The sequence below is a fragment of the Bos indicus x Bos taurus genome, chromosome 5 (assembly GCF_003369695.1).
Source record: "Bos indicus x Bos taurus breed Angus x Brahman F1 hybrid chromosome 5, Bos_hybrid_MaternalHap_v2.0, whole genome shotgun sequence".
In the NCBI taxonomy this organism is placed as follows: domain Eukaryota; kingdom Metazoa; phylum Chordata; class Mammalia; order Artiodactyla; family Bovidae; genus Bos; species Bos indicus x Bos taurus.
The window spans coordinates 11,907,417-11,922,853 of record NC_040080.1 but is presented as its reverse complement, the minus strand read 5'-3'; the positions used below and the strand labels follow the sequence as shown (position 1 = coordinate 11,922,853).

General features: G+C 54.5%; 1 protein-coding gene across 1 annotated transcript in view; it reads left to right on the top strand.

Annotated features, from left to right (window-relative positions):
- WNT5B (Wnt family member 5B) overlaps positions 1-14,231 on the top strand; it is a 79,919-nt gene extending 65,688 nt beyond the window's left edge. The window contains exons 2-5 of the mRNA XM_027540945.1: positions 1,213-1,362; positions 2,373-2,620; positions 8,216-8,508; positions 12,939-14,231. Of these exons, the coding sequence (XP_027396746.1) occupies positions 1,286-1,362; positions 2,373-2,620; positions 8,216-8,508; positions 12,939-13,397 (1,077 nt within the window). The 5' untranslated portion in view covers positions 1,213-1,285 and the 3' untranslated portion in view covers positions 13,398-14,231. The remainder of the gene's footprint in view (positions 1-1,212; positions 1,363-2,372; positions 2,621-8,215; positions 8,509-12,938) is intronic.
- Positions 14,232-15,437: the final 1,206 nt, after the last annotated feature.

The following is a 15,437-nucleotide window of genomic DNA, read 5'->3' as shown; positions in this document are numbered from 1 at the left end:
GCCGGCCCTATCTCTGCTCCATCTCTGGTCCCAGGCGGGCATTCACAGACCTCCTGCCCTGGGGGACTGGAGGATTTATGGGGCGGGGGAGGGTCGGGGAGGGCGCGAGGTCTGTTAGGAAAGCTGGGTGTGGGGGAGCTGTTAGTGGCCGGCCAGGCCGGATCATTTCCGAGCCGGCTCTGCATGACAAAGGGGCAGGAGCGAGTCCTGGCTTTGATCTGCCCCCCACCCCACGCTGCCCGCCACCTGCCTGTTGGTGTCCCCGCCCCAGCTGGGACCTCCCGAAGAAAAGCCCGGAGGGGGTGGGGACAGCTGTGGCCCAGCACCCCCGGGCCTTGCTCGGCCACCTTCCTCTCCCGGTGGCCCCAGAACAGAAATACCTCCTGGGCTGATGACCCAGAAGCCCTGCCGCCCCCTCCGGGAGAGCCAGGAAGCCCTGCACTGAGCGGTGAGATGTGTGTGTGAAGGGTGGTTGGGGGGGGCGGATCAGAGTGTAGGAGCCAGGGTTTCATGAAGCTTGGGGTGCTGAGGGGCCTTGAGGTGTGGGTCATGCCCTGGATGGGTGCTTAGGGAGGAGCAGGGGAGGGGTGCATTTCCAGAGAGTTCCTCCAGCATCCATGCGGGAGAGCGGGGGCTGCTGGGGCCCCTGGAAAGCATAGAGGAAGGACGGCTACTGGAGTGGGGATACCACCACACAGCCCAGGGGCGGCTTTTACATCTCCCAGAGAAGTGGGTTTGAGAAACTGAAACATCCTTGCCTTCTCCTGTCTGTCCTGGTAGACGTGGGCTGGGATGTGGAAGATGGGTTTAAGGGAGAAGGTGCAGACTGAAAGGGAAGGCTCCCGAGAACCCCGTAGGGAATGGACTCGCCAGATGTTTTTAGCTCCATACAACGTTTACATCCCTGGGTGGGGTGGGCAGAGGGGATGGTCCTGTCTCTGGAGGAGGGCAGGTGTGTACACAGCATCCCGAACGTCTCTGGCCTGATGTGGAAATGTCTCGTTTTCCTCTCTTTCCTGGTCTCTCGGCTCCCAGTTGCCTTAGGGAGTGGTCCTGAGCAGGGCTCCCCTGCTCCGCCCGCCCCCAGCCAGGGGCAACCCTCAGGTGAGAAGGCCAGGGTGGAAAAGAGCCTGCGGGGAGGCAGGCCTTCCGGGGGAGCAGGGTCTCCTGGTGCATCCCAAACTGATTCTCCCTTCCATCTGTTCCCTCCAGGGAGCCCCGTCTCGGAAGCCGTCGGTCCCCGGGGTCGTCCCCGGCCCTGGGGGGGGCGGGGCGCAGGCGGACCATGCCCAGCCTGCCGGCCCTGCTCGCCTTGCTGTTCGCCTGCTGGGCCCCGCTCCGAGCCACAGCCAGCTCCTGGTGGTGAGTGCTGAGCCGGAGCCCTTCCCAGCCTGGCTCCTCTGGGCGATGGAGTGGGGAGAAGGGGCCATTCCTTTATAGAACCCCAGGACACCGGACAGCTCTTCCTCTCTCTCTCCAGCCCCAGAGTTAACATGACGGCTCCCAGAGGATGAAGGATTAGTTCATCTGGCTTCTCTGGTCCTGGCTACAATCCCTTCTCCGTGTCCCACCACTCCCCCCGCCGGCCCCCATCTCCACGGCTTGTTAGAAATAGCTCTTTTGTTGTTATAGGATCAATAAGAATATTGATTTTTTTTTCTTCTGCTGGTGAGGGCAAGGAGACTAGGGTTCCTGGTTTATAAGTCTGAAAACCCGCATGAGGGATTGACGGGACCACGTGTGGCTTCCTTTTGTGTTTTTAAGATGACTGTCATTGCTAGGTGCAGAGGGAAACAGCAGGCACCCCCCACCCCACCCCTGTTTGGTCTGGGCTCTGCTCTCATCTTGCTTGGCGGGCAGATCCACAGCTCAGCATTTTATTCTATGAGCCAGGGGAGAGCCCTAGAGGGTGGGCTCAGGGGCTGTGGGGGTGAGCAGGAAGTGAGAACTTTGAGAGTATCTGGCCCTGTATGTAAATCAGATTCTACTTTAAGGCCTAAGGGGAATTCTCTTTGAAGGCCTCGTTTGTTTTCCACACACCTCGCACACTCGGCCACAGTGGCCTCAACCCTCCTGCACAGAACCCTGCGTCCACCCTGCATACTCGCCCCACTCTCCTAAGGCTGCTCCCATCGCTGAGCGCCCTTCCCCCTCTGGTCACTTGGATCTAAATGCTCAAGGCGGGCGGTCTCAGGCATTCCGCATCTCGAGTGTCGCCTGCATCTGTGCCTCTGTTTCCCTTTGAAGGCAGGAACTCTGTACTAACTCTCCTTCCCAAGCCCTTGGCTCAGGGCCCATCCTCTGGGAGGGCGTGGAGCTCCGGGCCTGCTGCTGCCCCGGCCCGTGCGCTCACCCCGGCCCTCTGGCTGCAGGTCCTTGGCGATGAGCCCGGTGCAGAGACCCGAGATGTTCATCATCGGGGCCCAGCCTGTGTGCAGCCAGCTCCCGGGGCTGTCCGCCGGCCAGAGGAAGCTGTGCCAACTCTACCAGGAGCACATGGCCTACATCGGGGAGGGCGCCAGGACGGGCATCAGGGAGTGCCAGCATCAGTTCCGGCAGCGCCGGTGGAACTGCAGCACGGTGGACGACGCCTCCGTCTTTGGGAGAGTCCTGCAGATCGGTGAGCGGGGCGGGCGGGGCCTGCGGGCAAGGAGGGCGTCTCCAGTGGCGGGTGGTCAGCTGGCCCTGTTTCCCACCCAGCGGGCAAGGCCTCGAGCTAGGGGTCAGGGTCCGCATTGAGTCTGAGCACGTTGAGAAGCCCACTCACCACCAGTGCCCCAGTTTCAGCTCCAGGGCCTCCTCCGGAGCTGTGGGCAGAGAACACAGAATTGCAGCCCTGACTACCTACGGAGTTTCATCTCTTCCTTTTGGACTCTGGGAGAGAGGCTTTGGGTCAGATTGGCAGTGGCTGTCATTAACCCAACCCAGATCCAGTCCTGGCCTTTTCATTTGAAAGAGAATGTGTGTGAAAGTGGGGGATGGGCAGACTGAAGGAGGAAGATGGGCGCCCACCCGCCACTCCCTGAAGCCCTCAGCCTCCCCCCACCTGGATTCCCACATTTCCCTCTCCAGCTCCTGGCCCAAGATTCTTTGGCTGCCCCATTGCTTAGATGGAGGTGTGATCTGGGGTCTAATTGTTTTAGGTCCTTTTGAAATGCAGTCCTCCCCTCCCTGGCAAGAAATTGAGAAATCCGGCCCTATTCTACTGGCTCTTATCCCCAGGGCCATAAAAGAAAGGTGTTAGAGCCTCAGGTCCCAGCTCACATTCTCCCAGAACAGCTTCCCCCTAAAGGCGACATTCTGGAGTCCCCCTCGGCTGCGTTTCTGGCAGGCAGTGGGCAGAGCAGTTCAGGCTTCTCTGCCTCTGTTGTGGAGTCCTAGCACCTGGCCCACATGGAGAAAGTGAGGTTGGGGAAGCACACTTGGAACCTTGCTTCTCTTTTGAATATCAGCTTGACATCTGTGAAAGGAATGCTCATGAGTTCCTGTAACCCTCCCACTGGGCAACTTTCCCAAAAGAATGGACCTGGGGGTCAGGCGGGGTTCATTCATAGTTTATCCTTGTTCAGTCACTCCGTCGTGTCCGACTCTTTGTGACCCCATCGATTGCAGCACACCAGGCTTCTCTGTCCTTCACTATCTCCTGGAGTTTGCTCAAACTCATGTTCATTGAGCCAGTGATGCCATCAGCTTCTGCATCAGTCCTTCCAATGAATATTCAGAGCTGAGGTCTGTTAGGATTGAGTGGTTGGTTTGATCTCCTTGCAGTCCAAGGCACTCTTTATCAGTTCTTCTCAAATAGTCATTTCTTCCTGGTGGGTATCTGGGTCAGCCGTTCTCCCTGCCCACTGTATCTCAGGTGAGGAAACTAGAATGGCCCAGGTATGTTGTAGGCCAAAATCTTGGCTTTGTCTGCCTACCAAAGCTGTATAAAAAATACGGAGACAGAGTTTGGAGGAAATAGGAAGGTGGCTTTAATTCTCAGCCGGCAGAGAGGGGAACACAGTAGGCTCATACCTCAAGAATTACGCCCCCACATCAATTTGTCTTCCTCGCAAAAGGTATAGAGAGTGGCACCCCGTAGTCACTGCCAGGGAACTAGTGTTTCTTTGGGACCAAGTGAATGCCTGACATTGGCCAGATTCTGTTCAGTTCATGTAGTTTTGTCACGTCATGTGAAGACCAAAAAAGTGAGGCTTTGCTTTAGAGACGAAGGGGTGTCGGGACCACAGTCTCCGTGGAGTGTGCCAGTTTGCGTGGGGAGGGCTTCCCAGGTGGTACTAGTGATAAAGAACCCGCCTGCCAGTGCCGGAGACGCAAAAGACATAAGTTTGGTCCCTGGGTCGGGAAGATACCTGGAGAAGGGAATGGCTACCCACTCCAGCATTCTTGCCTGGAGAAGCCCACTGACAGAGGAGCCCGGCGGGCTGCAGTCCAGGGGGTCGCGAAGAGTTGGACACGAGTGAGTGATTTAGCACGCACGCTTTCACCAGTGAAAGCGGACACCAGTCTCTGTGCCCTGTTCTGTCACAAACGGAACGCTGCTGTTGTCCTTGTTGTCACTGTCCCTTTCTGCACCTTGCCTGCAGGCTTGTGCTGCCTGGGAAGGTGGGCGGAGGCTGGGTTCTCATGGGCCCTCTCCCTATGACTGTTGCGGAACCTCCCCTTAGAGCCACTGCAAGCATCCACCACCAGAGGGCAGCAGAGCGCCCCAGAGGGCACCAGGCCCCTTACCTGGAGGCACCTACCGGGTGGCTGGGCAGCTGTGGGACAGAGGGCGTGATGTTGTCCTGCTGTCTCCCTGTTGGGTGGAGATGCACCATCTCTCAGGAGTTCCATGGCTGCTGGTTTATCAGCCTTTATCCTCTGAATTGTTTCCCACATGGGCTTCCTTGGTGTCTCAGATGGTAAAGAATCTGCCTGCAGTGCAGGAGAACCAGGAGAATCCCGTGGACAGAGGAGCCTGGTGGGCTACGGTCCACACAGGTCGAAAAAAGTCAGACACACCTGAGCAACTACGCACACACACAGAGATGTCCCCACACTGCTCCTCCCCTCCGAAGTCCCCAGTTACCTGCTCGCTGAGAGCAGCACGAGGTCCGTTCCGAGGCTCCCCTGAGACTCTCGTGCTGCCCCAGTAGGGCGGGGTTGCCTGCATTCCAGGCCCAGTGATGCTCCAAAACAAAGGAGGCAGAGAGATTGGAAGAGATGCCAGGCGGATTCACCAGAGGGTGATTCACCAGCTACATGGTGGGCTGGGACCCTCAGAGCCCTGGTGTCTGCAGTAAACGCTCAGCTGCAGAAACATTGTTTTTAAAGGCAGTTCTGAGAAGGGTGACTCAGCTCTGCAAAGTGTGTTTACTAAAAAAAAAAGGAAATCAGACATATGTAACTTGGAAAAGAGAAAACATAAAAAGCATATTCGTTGTTTTCAAATACTGAAGGGCTGTCAGATGGAGGAGGGATTAGCTCCAGCAGAGGGAAGTGATAGGAAGTCATCTTTCAGCTTGTTCTGGGAAAGAACATTCTGGTGATTAGTGTCATTTAACACAGACAGACTGGGTGGCCTTGGGAACCCAACATGATTCTCCAAGTGTTAGTGCTAGATGCTCAGTCGTATCCAAACTCTTTGTGACCCCATGGACTATAGCCTGCCAGGCTCCTCTGACCAGGGGATTCTCCAGGCAAGAATACTGGAGTGGGTTGCCGTTCCATTTTCTAGGGGATCTTCCCGATCCAGGGATCAGACCCAGGGATCAAACCCAGGTCTCCTGCATTGCAGACAGATTCTTTACCATCTCAATCAGGGAAGGCCCCGATTCTCCAAGGCAGGTTGTAAAAGCAATGCTCCCGACAGACAGAGTGTAGGTCTGGTCCAGCTTCAGATGGTATCTGTCCTGGGATGCCAGGTAGGGTGTCAAGGCCTGTTATAAGAAGATTTCTCAGACATGACTCCCTCAAAGGGGGATCCAGGCCCCCTCCTCCCAAAGAGTTCTTGGCCATCTTACCATCCTGGGCGCTGACACAGTCTGATTCCCTAGACCCATAGATCCTGACTCTGGCCGAAGTTCACAGGGGCTCAAATGTCAGTCCCAACCACTGGTCCCCGTGTGGCTTCCTGTATCACCTGGCTTTCCTGGTGCTGTTCTACTCCATATCTGACCAGAAGTCGGCCCCTGCTTAAAGGAGCAAAACTGATGTGCCCCGTGTGTTCTGGTGGCAAACTTCACTGTGTCCTGCCTGACCATCCAGAAGTAGGGCCAGGTGGGAGATCACACTGGACGTAGCAGTGACTTCAGACCGCCTGCCTCACCACCTGCCAAGACAAGGTTATGGGATGGCCATCTTTGACCCTGGAGGCTCAGAAGAGGGGGACATGGGGAGCAGAAGAGTCTGCCCAATTAAAAAAAATTTTTTTTTAAAAAGGACTTCCTTGGTGATCCAGTGGTTAGGGCTTCACGCTTCCACTGCAGGGGGCACAGGTTTGATCCCTGGTCAGGGAACTAAGATCCTGCGTGCAATGCAGTGCAGCCAAAAAGAAGAAAAAAATTTTTTTTAATTTTCAAAAATGTTAATTTTTTTAATGTTTAAATTTTTTTAATTTTTTTTAATTTTTAAAAAGTTGAAAATTTTATTTAATTTTCAAAAAGAAGATTCTGCCCAGTTTCCTCACGGAAATCAGGACTGAATCTCAGTTCCTTGCTAAGAACACCTTCCCTGTTTCCATGTCTGGGTCCATACGAGTATGATTTATTATTTCTCATAATGATTTTACTGAATATAATGCACATTCCATACAACACAGCATTTTAAAGTGTACAGTTCAGTGTATATTCAGCAGGCTGTACAGCCAGCCAGGATGTTGTTACAGCCCTATGGAGACACCGAGCTCCTGTTCGTGGGCGTGCTCCATGTCTTCTCCCTCCTCCCCAAACCCCAGACAACACTCATCTTTCTGTCTGTATGAAAGTTCATACTGTGGACATTTCATATAAATGGGGCCATACAATATGTAGCCTTTTGTGTCTGTCCAATGCAGGATACCAAATGTGAAGTGCTCACTTCCCGTTAATACCTCAAGGTTCATCCATGCTGTAGCCTGTCCCCAACACCTCAGTACTTTTTATGGCTGAATACTATTTCACTGCACGTACAACCTTCCGTTTACCCATTCGTCTGTGTCATTGATGGCCATTATAGGTTGTTTCCACCTTTTTAGATGATATCAATAATGCTGTGATGAAGATTCAGGTAGAGGTTTTTCTGTGCACACATGTTTCCGTTTACCTTGGTTATAGTCTTAGGTGTTGGGGTTGCTGGGTCACATGGTAATTCTGTGTTTAACCTTTTGAGGAGCTGCCAGACTGTTCTCCAAAGCAGCTGCACCATCAAATGTTCCCACCAGCAGCACATGAGGGTTCCAGTTTTTCCATGTCCTCATCAACTTGTTACTAGTTGCCTTTTGGATGATAGCCTTCCTCGCGGGTGTGAAGGGATGTCCTGTGGTTTTGATTTGCATGTCTCTTTTGGCCAAGTATTATTTTTATAAGCATTTTTATTGAAGTAGAGCATACATCCTACGTACGGCCCTTTAAGTGGCTCGCTGTAGCCATGGATTCTTTACAGGAAATGATCTGGACATTTAGAGAGACTGTGCCGAGCGTCTGTGCCCCAGCGCTGTTGGGTTGGAGGCAGTGGGGACCTTGGAGACAGAGGGAAGCTGCTGGGATGATTCTGGTCGTTGTGATCCTGGCTCACTTCTACTCCTGGTCTTGGCTGCTGTTTAGCTAGGGGATGCAGCTGTACACAGATGTGTGAGTTTACCTAGGTGATGCAACCACAGACAGACAGATGTGTGACTCGTGGAGGGTGAGAAGCAGGTCTGTGAGGGAGAGATGAATGCCAGGAGTTGCGCTCCAGGTCCCATGATTCCTACTCAGTCTCCTTCCAGCTGGTCCACAAACATGTTAATTCCACTGTCTGGTCCATTCAGGCCCGCCTGATAGGAAGGTGCCAGTGCGTAAAGTTATCCAGATGGGATGAGGTGCTGGCTAGGGCTGAAGGGAAACTTGGGTTCTTGGTCCAGGTTCTTTCTAACCCTGGAGCCTCGGCAGTGGGAGATGCCCTGTTCCCGGTGTGGGCCAGGGTGGTGGGGGGTGTGTGTGTGGGGGAGGGCCTCACCTCTCCCATTGTCTGTCTGCCCCTCTGTCCGCAGGGAGCCGGGAGACAGCCTTCACCTACGCCGTGAGCGCGGCTGGGGTGGTGAATGCCATCAGCCGTGCCTGCCGTGAGGGCGAGCTGTCCACCTGCGGCTGCAGCCGGGCCGCACGGCCCAAGGACCTGCCCCGGGACTGGCTGTGGGGCGGCTGCGGCGACAACGTGGACTACGGCTACCGCTTCGCCAAGGAGTTCGTGGACGCCCGCGAAAGGGAGAAGAACTTCGCCAAGGGCTCAGAGGAACAGGGCCGCGTGCTCATGAACCTGCAGAACAATGAGGCAGGCCGGAGGGTAAGCGATCCCCGCCACACGCATACCTGGAGGGTGGGCTCTGCCCCCTGTGCACCTGGGCGGCTTGCTGGCCACCGGGACATATGCAGTGACCATGTAATCCCCCTCCCCACAAGCACCCAAACTGTAGACCCCCCAAGCCCATACACACCCAGACGGAGGACCCTACCCACCCCACACACACCTACACCATCGGCTGTACCTGGGCTGTGCTGCCCGCTGCCGGCTGGTCCAGGAAGAGATGAGTCTGACCACTGAGATTCTTGCCTGTGCGTGTGCTTTAACCTGAGTGGAAGTGCAGAAGGTGGCCACCCTTTGAAGGCCCAGGCTCATCAATCTCATATAAGACTCAAGGGCTTCTGAGCCTCAATTTCAGTGGGAAGTAACACGTAGGTTTCGGGAAGCTGGCTTTATCGTATGTGCAGAGCGCCCCAGGTCGCTAGGCTTCCTGAACGGCTGCTGGAGAGCTCTGTGCCCATCCGCTGTACCTGCTCAGGGAGCCCCCAGCCTCCGGGCACACGGCTTGCTCCTCTTTCCCGGGCAGGGTCTGCTCTGTCGGGGCTAGAGGGCTTGCTCAGCTGGAAGCTCTGTCTTTTGCTGGTCAGGTGTCCACTGTGCATCCAGGTCCCCCTGGAGAGAGGTGTGAGGCCCGAGTGCTGGGTGGCAGGAGACCCTTCTGCTCCCTGACCTCTCAGGAAAGCACACAGACCTTGCTCCGGGAGAGCTGTCCACACCCAGGTCCATGTCAAACCCAGGTTTGGGGCCTGGCAAGGTTCTTCACGAGACCAAAGATGAGCCAGTGGAAAAAAAAACAGGAACAGCAGTTTCTGGAGGAGAAATAAATTCAGAAATTTAATGTTGGTTCACTGGTGATTCAATAATAGGATATGGATATACTTCTTAAAAAGTGTTTCTATGTTAAATTAAAAAAAAAATTAACTCATGTTTCATAGGAGCACATGTCAAACAGAGGGACTGGAACCACCTCTCATGTGACTTGGGGTCCCTGGTCTTGGTAGGATGCAGGACCCGCGTGTACACTTAGCACCATCACTATCTGACATCGGGATTAGACTTGGTCATTGCCCAGCATCATCTCTGCAGAGTCCGTGTTCAGAGTGCTGTCTAGCCAGGCGTGGGTGCCCATCTGTGGTGAGTCAGGAGTCCAGGCCGCAGCTCTGGCCTGTGAACCTGGGCTCAGAGACCAGTGCTGTTCGGCTCCGCCAGCCGTTTGTGAAGCTTCTTCCATCTGCTCCACCTCCTCTCTGTTTGCCAGTCTTTGGGCATCTAACCTGGTTGATAAAAAGAAACAAACAAAAAAAAAGGTTAAGGTTCACCTTGTCTCCTAAATGCCCAAATTCTACCCATTTTTCAGGATCCCAGTAAATACCACCTGCAGGTGTTGTGCTAGTTGCTCAGTCGTGTCTGACTTTGCGACCCCGTGGGCCCACCAGGCTCCTCTGTCCATGGGATTCTCCAGGCAAGAACACTGGAGTGGGTTGCTAATCCCTTCTCTAGGGGATCTGCCCAACCCAGGGATCGAACCCTGGTCTCCTGCATTGCAAATAGATTCTTTTCTGTCTGAGACACCAAAGAAGCCCAGTTGCCTTCCACTGTCTTCGCATCCCCTGTGCTCCGTGGTATCTGTGTCTGGAGGGCAGTGGAGCCTTTCAGACGTGCTTCCCGTTCCTCGCCATCTCAGCTGCAGCTCCCAAGGACCAGGGGGCCCTGGGCCCTCTGCTCTTCTCTTTAGCGAGTGGGCGCACGTGACAGAGGAAACTCCCCTGGGCCTCCTAGCAAGAGGTCACAGGGAGGAAGGTTTTCCTTCTCTGACTCTGTTGCAGAGGCAGAGGGGACCAGGCATCTACCCTCATCCGGTCTTGTCTGTCGAATCTTGACCTCACTTCTGCTGGCTGCTCATTTCATCACCCTTAATTGTTTGTTTGCTTTTTCCAGCCCTTATCTCTGCTGCGCCTTCCATCTGCCCTTCCCACACCCTCCCCGGCTTCCTCCGTCTGCTCTCCGTCTTTGGGCCCCCATCCTGTAGGCTCCATACCTTTTCACAACACTTTATCTCTCACTGGCCTCCATCTGCTCCAGGTGGGGAACTTCTGTCTCTCTCGAGTTCTCATCCCACCTCCAAGGAGCAGGCCTCCTCCATCCATCACCTCCCACGTCCTCACACCTACACAGAACCTTCCTCAGGAAGGACTGAGTACTGGCAGGGATGGGGAAGTCCCTGAACTGCTATTTTACAACTGGATTTTTTTTTTTTTTTTTAAAGTAGGCTATCTAGGATCTGAGATCTTGGTGCAATGTAAACCTCAGGGACACTGTGAGAAATTTCTCTTGCCTTTGAGAACCTCCAAACCCCATTTTACATACTGAAGGCCAGAGCAGTGGGTTGATACCGCCTTGTCCCTGCAGGGCCTCTGAGCATTTTCTAGATGAAAACTGCCCCATCCTGTGACATCCTGCCAGTAACTGAGCTCAGCCACACTGTTACATGTGGAAGAGGGGGGCTCTGCTGGGGGCAAGATAGAGCACTAAGAAAAACTTAAAAACATGCTATTGCTTTTTCAGTTACCAGGAAGGCCAAAAATCCCCTCCCCCTTCTCTTGCAAGAGGCGTGTCTATATATGAGCAACAGTGAAATATGTAAAATACAGGCATTACTGTCTCTGTGATGTCTTTCTTCCTAGAGGAAGGAGAATGAACGTGTTAATAGCGGGGCTCAGTGGCGCCCTCCCTTCTAGATTTGTTTTACTGAAATTCCTGTCCCTCCCCTGGAGCCTTCCTGACTCTCTTTCCCCAAATCCCCCTGAGTGTTTGCTCCCCGCGGAGATAGATGCTATCCTGCCTTCTCCCCCACTCACTTAGGGCAGGTACACAGCTTTAGGCCCTTAATGTTTCCTCCTAGTCCTAACAGCGCCGGGTGCTGGAAGTCCCTCTCCAAACCGAGGACCATTTCCAGGGAATGATTGGAGCCAGAGGGTGACTGCAGGCGCTGTCTTTGAAGTGTCTGTAGGAATGGGGGGTCACTTCTGCCTTCAAGCCACCAGCCAAGTGCTCGGGGAGGGGCCTGCCCGCCTTCTCCATCCTAAACCCTTTTTAAGCTCCAAGGTTGGGGTGTACTCCCTCCTGGGTGGTCCTCAGTGTCTCCACCCTAAGACAGTGGGGGTAGTCCTGCACCAGAAAAACATCGGGAGGAGTCCAGGCAGTCGTAATATGAGCTGATGGTGCGGAAGCTCTTGCTTGCACCTGCAGTGGTTCCTGCCGAATAAAGACACAATCTGGGGACCCTTGAAAAGAAAGCTGAGAGGAGCCCTTGACAAATGAGTCCTGCCTGCATCGGTGACAATAGCCGTGGCAGAAGAAAATGTTGGGCGGCGGACCTGCATCTTTATCCCACCATCTGCACTTCTGGGACGGCTGCCAGGGCCGCTGGACACAATGCGTCCGTATGCTTTCGCTGAAAAGCACTTTGTGAGCAGCTTCTGGTCCGCTCCTGCTTTTCCCTTTGGGTCTGGGGTAGCCCACGTTCAGTCTCCTCCCGCTGCTGTGGTTCAGTGACTTCTGGGTGGGTTTGTTTTCCCAGCATCGCCCTCCCCCGATCCATTGTCCCGTGGCAGAGGGCCCGCCCCACTTCTCCCCATCGCAGCCACTCCCAGGGGGTGTCTTGTCACAAGTGTGCTGTGGTTTATGGGGAGGTGCCTGACGGCTCTGCAGAGCTAATGACCCACTTAACCCAGAAAAGGGGAGCGTTTAATTCCTGGGGGACTTGGCAGGATCGGTGGCCAGACAGGGTCTCTGTTGTAGGCTCCTGGTACAGCTGATTCTTTTTTTTCTGTCTTGGACTCTGTATTAGGTAGAAGCTGGATTCATTTTGTTGGTTTTTATTTGTTTGAGACATTGATCAAGATAGAAATATCTTCTTTTCTTCCCCTGCTGGTAACTATGACACATTTTAAGTATTAAGAGTTGGATAACACAGAAAGGAACTTCCCTGGTGGCCCTGCCAGCCAATGTAGGAGATGCAGAAGACGCGAGTTCCATCCCTGGGTTGGGGTGATCCCTTGGAGGAGGAAATGGCTGCCCACTCCAGTATTCTTGCCTGGGAAACCCCATGGACAGAGAAGCCTGGCAGGCTGCAGGCTATGGGGTTGGATATGACTGAGCGACCAAACAGCAGCAAAGTCAAAAGGGCAAGTGCCGTTCTGGAAGTAGATCAGACGTGGGCATCACCTCCCCGCAGTTTTCTATGTGCTACTGCTAAGGAGAGACCTTTGGACGCGGCTGGAGAACCTGCGCCTCTGCACAGGCCCACCCCACCAGCCCCCGCCTGCACTCGCCCTGTGGCAACCCCAGCCGGCCTCTGGGCATCTCTTGTTGGGACGTTCTTCTCATCCTCTTCTCTCTCCCCTCCGCAGGCTGTGTACAAGACGGCAGACGTGGCCTGCAAATGCCATGGCGTCTCTGGGTCCTGCAGTCTCAAGACCTGCTGGCTGCAGCTGGCCGAGTTCCGCAAGGTGGGGGACCAGCTAAAGGAGAAGTACGACAGCGCGGCCGCCATGCGCATCACCCGCCGCGGAAAGCTGGAGCTAGTCAACAGCCGCTTCAAGCCGCCCACCCCTGAGGACCTGGTGTACGTGGACCCCAGCCCGGACTACTGCCTGCGCGATGAGAGCACGGGCTCGCTGGGCACGCGGGGCCGCCTGTGCAACAAGACGTCCGAGGGCCTGGACGGCTGTGCGCTCATGTGCTGCGGCCGCGGCTACGACCAGTTCAAGAGCGTGCGGACCGAGCGCTGCCACTGCAAGTTCCACTGGTGCTGCTTCGTCCGCTGCAAGAAGTGCACGCAGGTCGTGGACCAGTTCGTCTGCAAGTAGCCGGGGCCACCGCCCGCTCCTCCGAGCCGGGCCCGGAAGTCTATGGGATATAAATCTATATAAATATATTTTATATTTGTATAAAGGAAAGGCTGGATGGTAAATAATTAAAAGAAGACAACAGAAAGGAGAAACTTATTTAAGAGATGCTGGAGATCTTTGAGGATTGGGGGTCTCTGCTCCCAGTGGGTGGGACACGGGCTTTGTCTCCTGCCCTGGTGGGGCCTCTCTAGAGGTGGGGGCTTGGGAATGTCCATGGTCTACCCAACGAGGCCTTGAGGACAGAGAGGGTGCTTGGAGGGAGAAGTGGATGGCATCTGGAGTCCTTGTTGGGTGGGTGACGGCCCTGCGACCCTGGCTGCTAAGCCAGGCAGCCCCTTGGATGGTGACGGGAACTCAGCCTCACCCCTGGCACCTTCTGGGTCTCCAGCAGAACACCGACCGGTTCCGTGAGAGGCCCAGTGCCTTCTCACATATTCGTCTGTATGTGCTTGCAGAATCCACAGTTACAGGAAAGAGGACAGGCCCCTTGTCACCTCTGATGGCCGGACCAGCTCCTCCCCCGACTCTGGGGCCCATATTTCCAGTGAGAGATTTTCTTACTCCAGGGTTCACGGGCTCCCCCCTCGGCTCCCACAGCACCTGTGCCCGAGCTGCAGAAAGCCAGGTGGTGCCCAGTCAGGTGGTCGCACCGGGCTCCCAAACCACTGGGAGCAGATGCTCTGATACTTCCATTGGCCCTCCTTGGCCGGGGCAGGCCGGGGCCAGCTCCTGGCATGGGCTCGGCTCTGCCTCGGATGTAGTTCCCTCAGACATTAAATACCCTCCACTGAAGCTTCTATTTCTTTCCTTATTTGGATACGTTTCCTCGAAAACCTGCTGCACGGGGCACACACACATGAGGGTGAGGGGACAGGGATCATTCAGAGCCCTGGTCTGGGTGAGAGGGACAGGGGATGTCGTGAGAATTAATAAGGTGATACATGTATGCCCACCCCCCACAAAGGCAACTCAGGGATCAACCATGGCTGTTAACTCTGCTGTTCTGAACGGAACTCAGAGATTGGAGGTGAAACCTCACATTTGGCCCCTCTTCCTCGTTTTACCTCCCATCGATCCTCCTGGGCTCTTGGATTGGCACGGGTGATGGGGATGCTCTCTGCTGGCTTCTCTGTGTCACCATGTCCAGTCCAGGGGCCAGAACTCCAGCTTTGGAGTATCTGCTTGTTTTTCAGTCACTCAGATGTGTCCAACTCTCTGCGACCCACATGAACTGCAGCACGCCAGGCTTCCCTGTCCTTCACTGTCTCCAGGAGTTTGATCAAACTCATGTCCATTGAGTCAGTGATGCCATCCTCTGTTGCCCCCTTCTCCTGCCTTCAGTCTTTCTCAGCATCAGGATCTTTTCCAGTGAGTCAGCTCTTTGCCTCAGGTGGCCAAAGTATTGGAGCTTCAGCTTCAATGTTAGTCCTTCCAGTGAATATTCAGGGTTGATTTCCTTTAGGATTGATTGGTTTGATCTTCTTGCAGTCCAAGAGACTCTCAAGAGTCTTCTCCAACACAACAGTTCAAAAGCATCATTTTTTTGGGTGCTCAGCCTTCTTTATGGCCCAACTCTCACATCTATACATGACTACTAGAAAAACCATAGCATTGACTATACACATCTTTGTTGGCAATGTCTCTGTTTTTTTAATACTCTGTCTAAGTTTGTCATGGAGAAGGCAATGGCACCCCACTCCAGTACTCTTGCCTGGAATATCCCATGGGCAGAGGAGCCTGGTAGGCTGCAGTCCATGGGGTCAATAAGAGTCGGATATGACTGAGTGACTTCACTTTCACTTTTCACTTTCATGCATTGGAGAAGGAAATGGCAACCCACTCCAGCGTTCTTGCCTGGAGAATCCCAGGGACAGGGGAGCCTGGTGGGCTGCCGTCTAAGGGGTCGCACAGAGTCAGACACGACTGAAGTGACTTAGCAGCTTAGCAGGTTTGTCATAGCTTTTCTTCCAAGGAGCAAGTATCTGGGGCCAGGGAGAA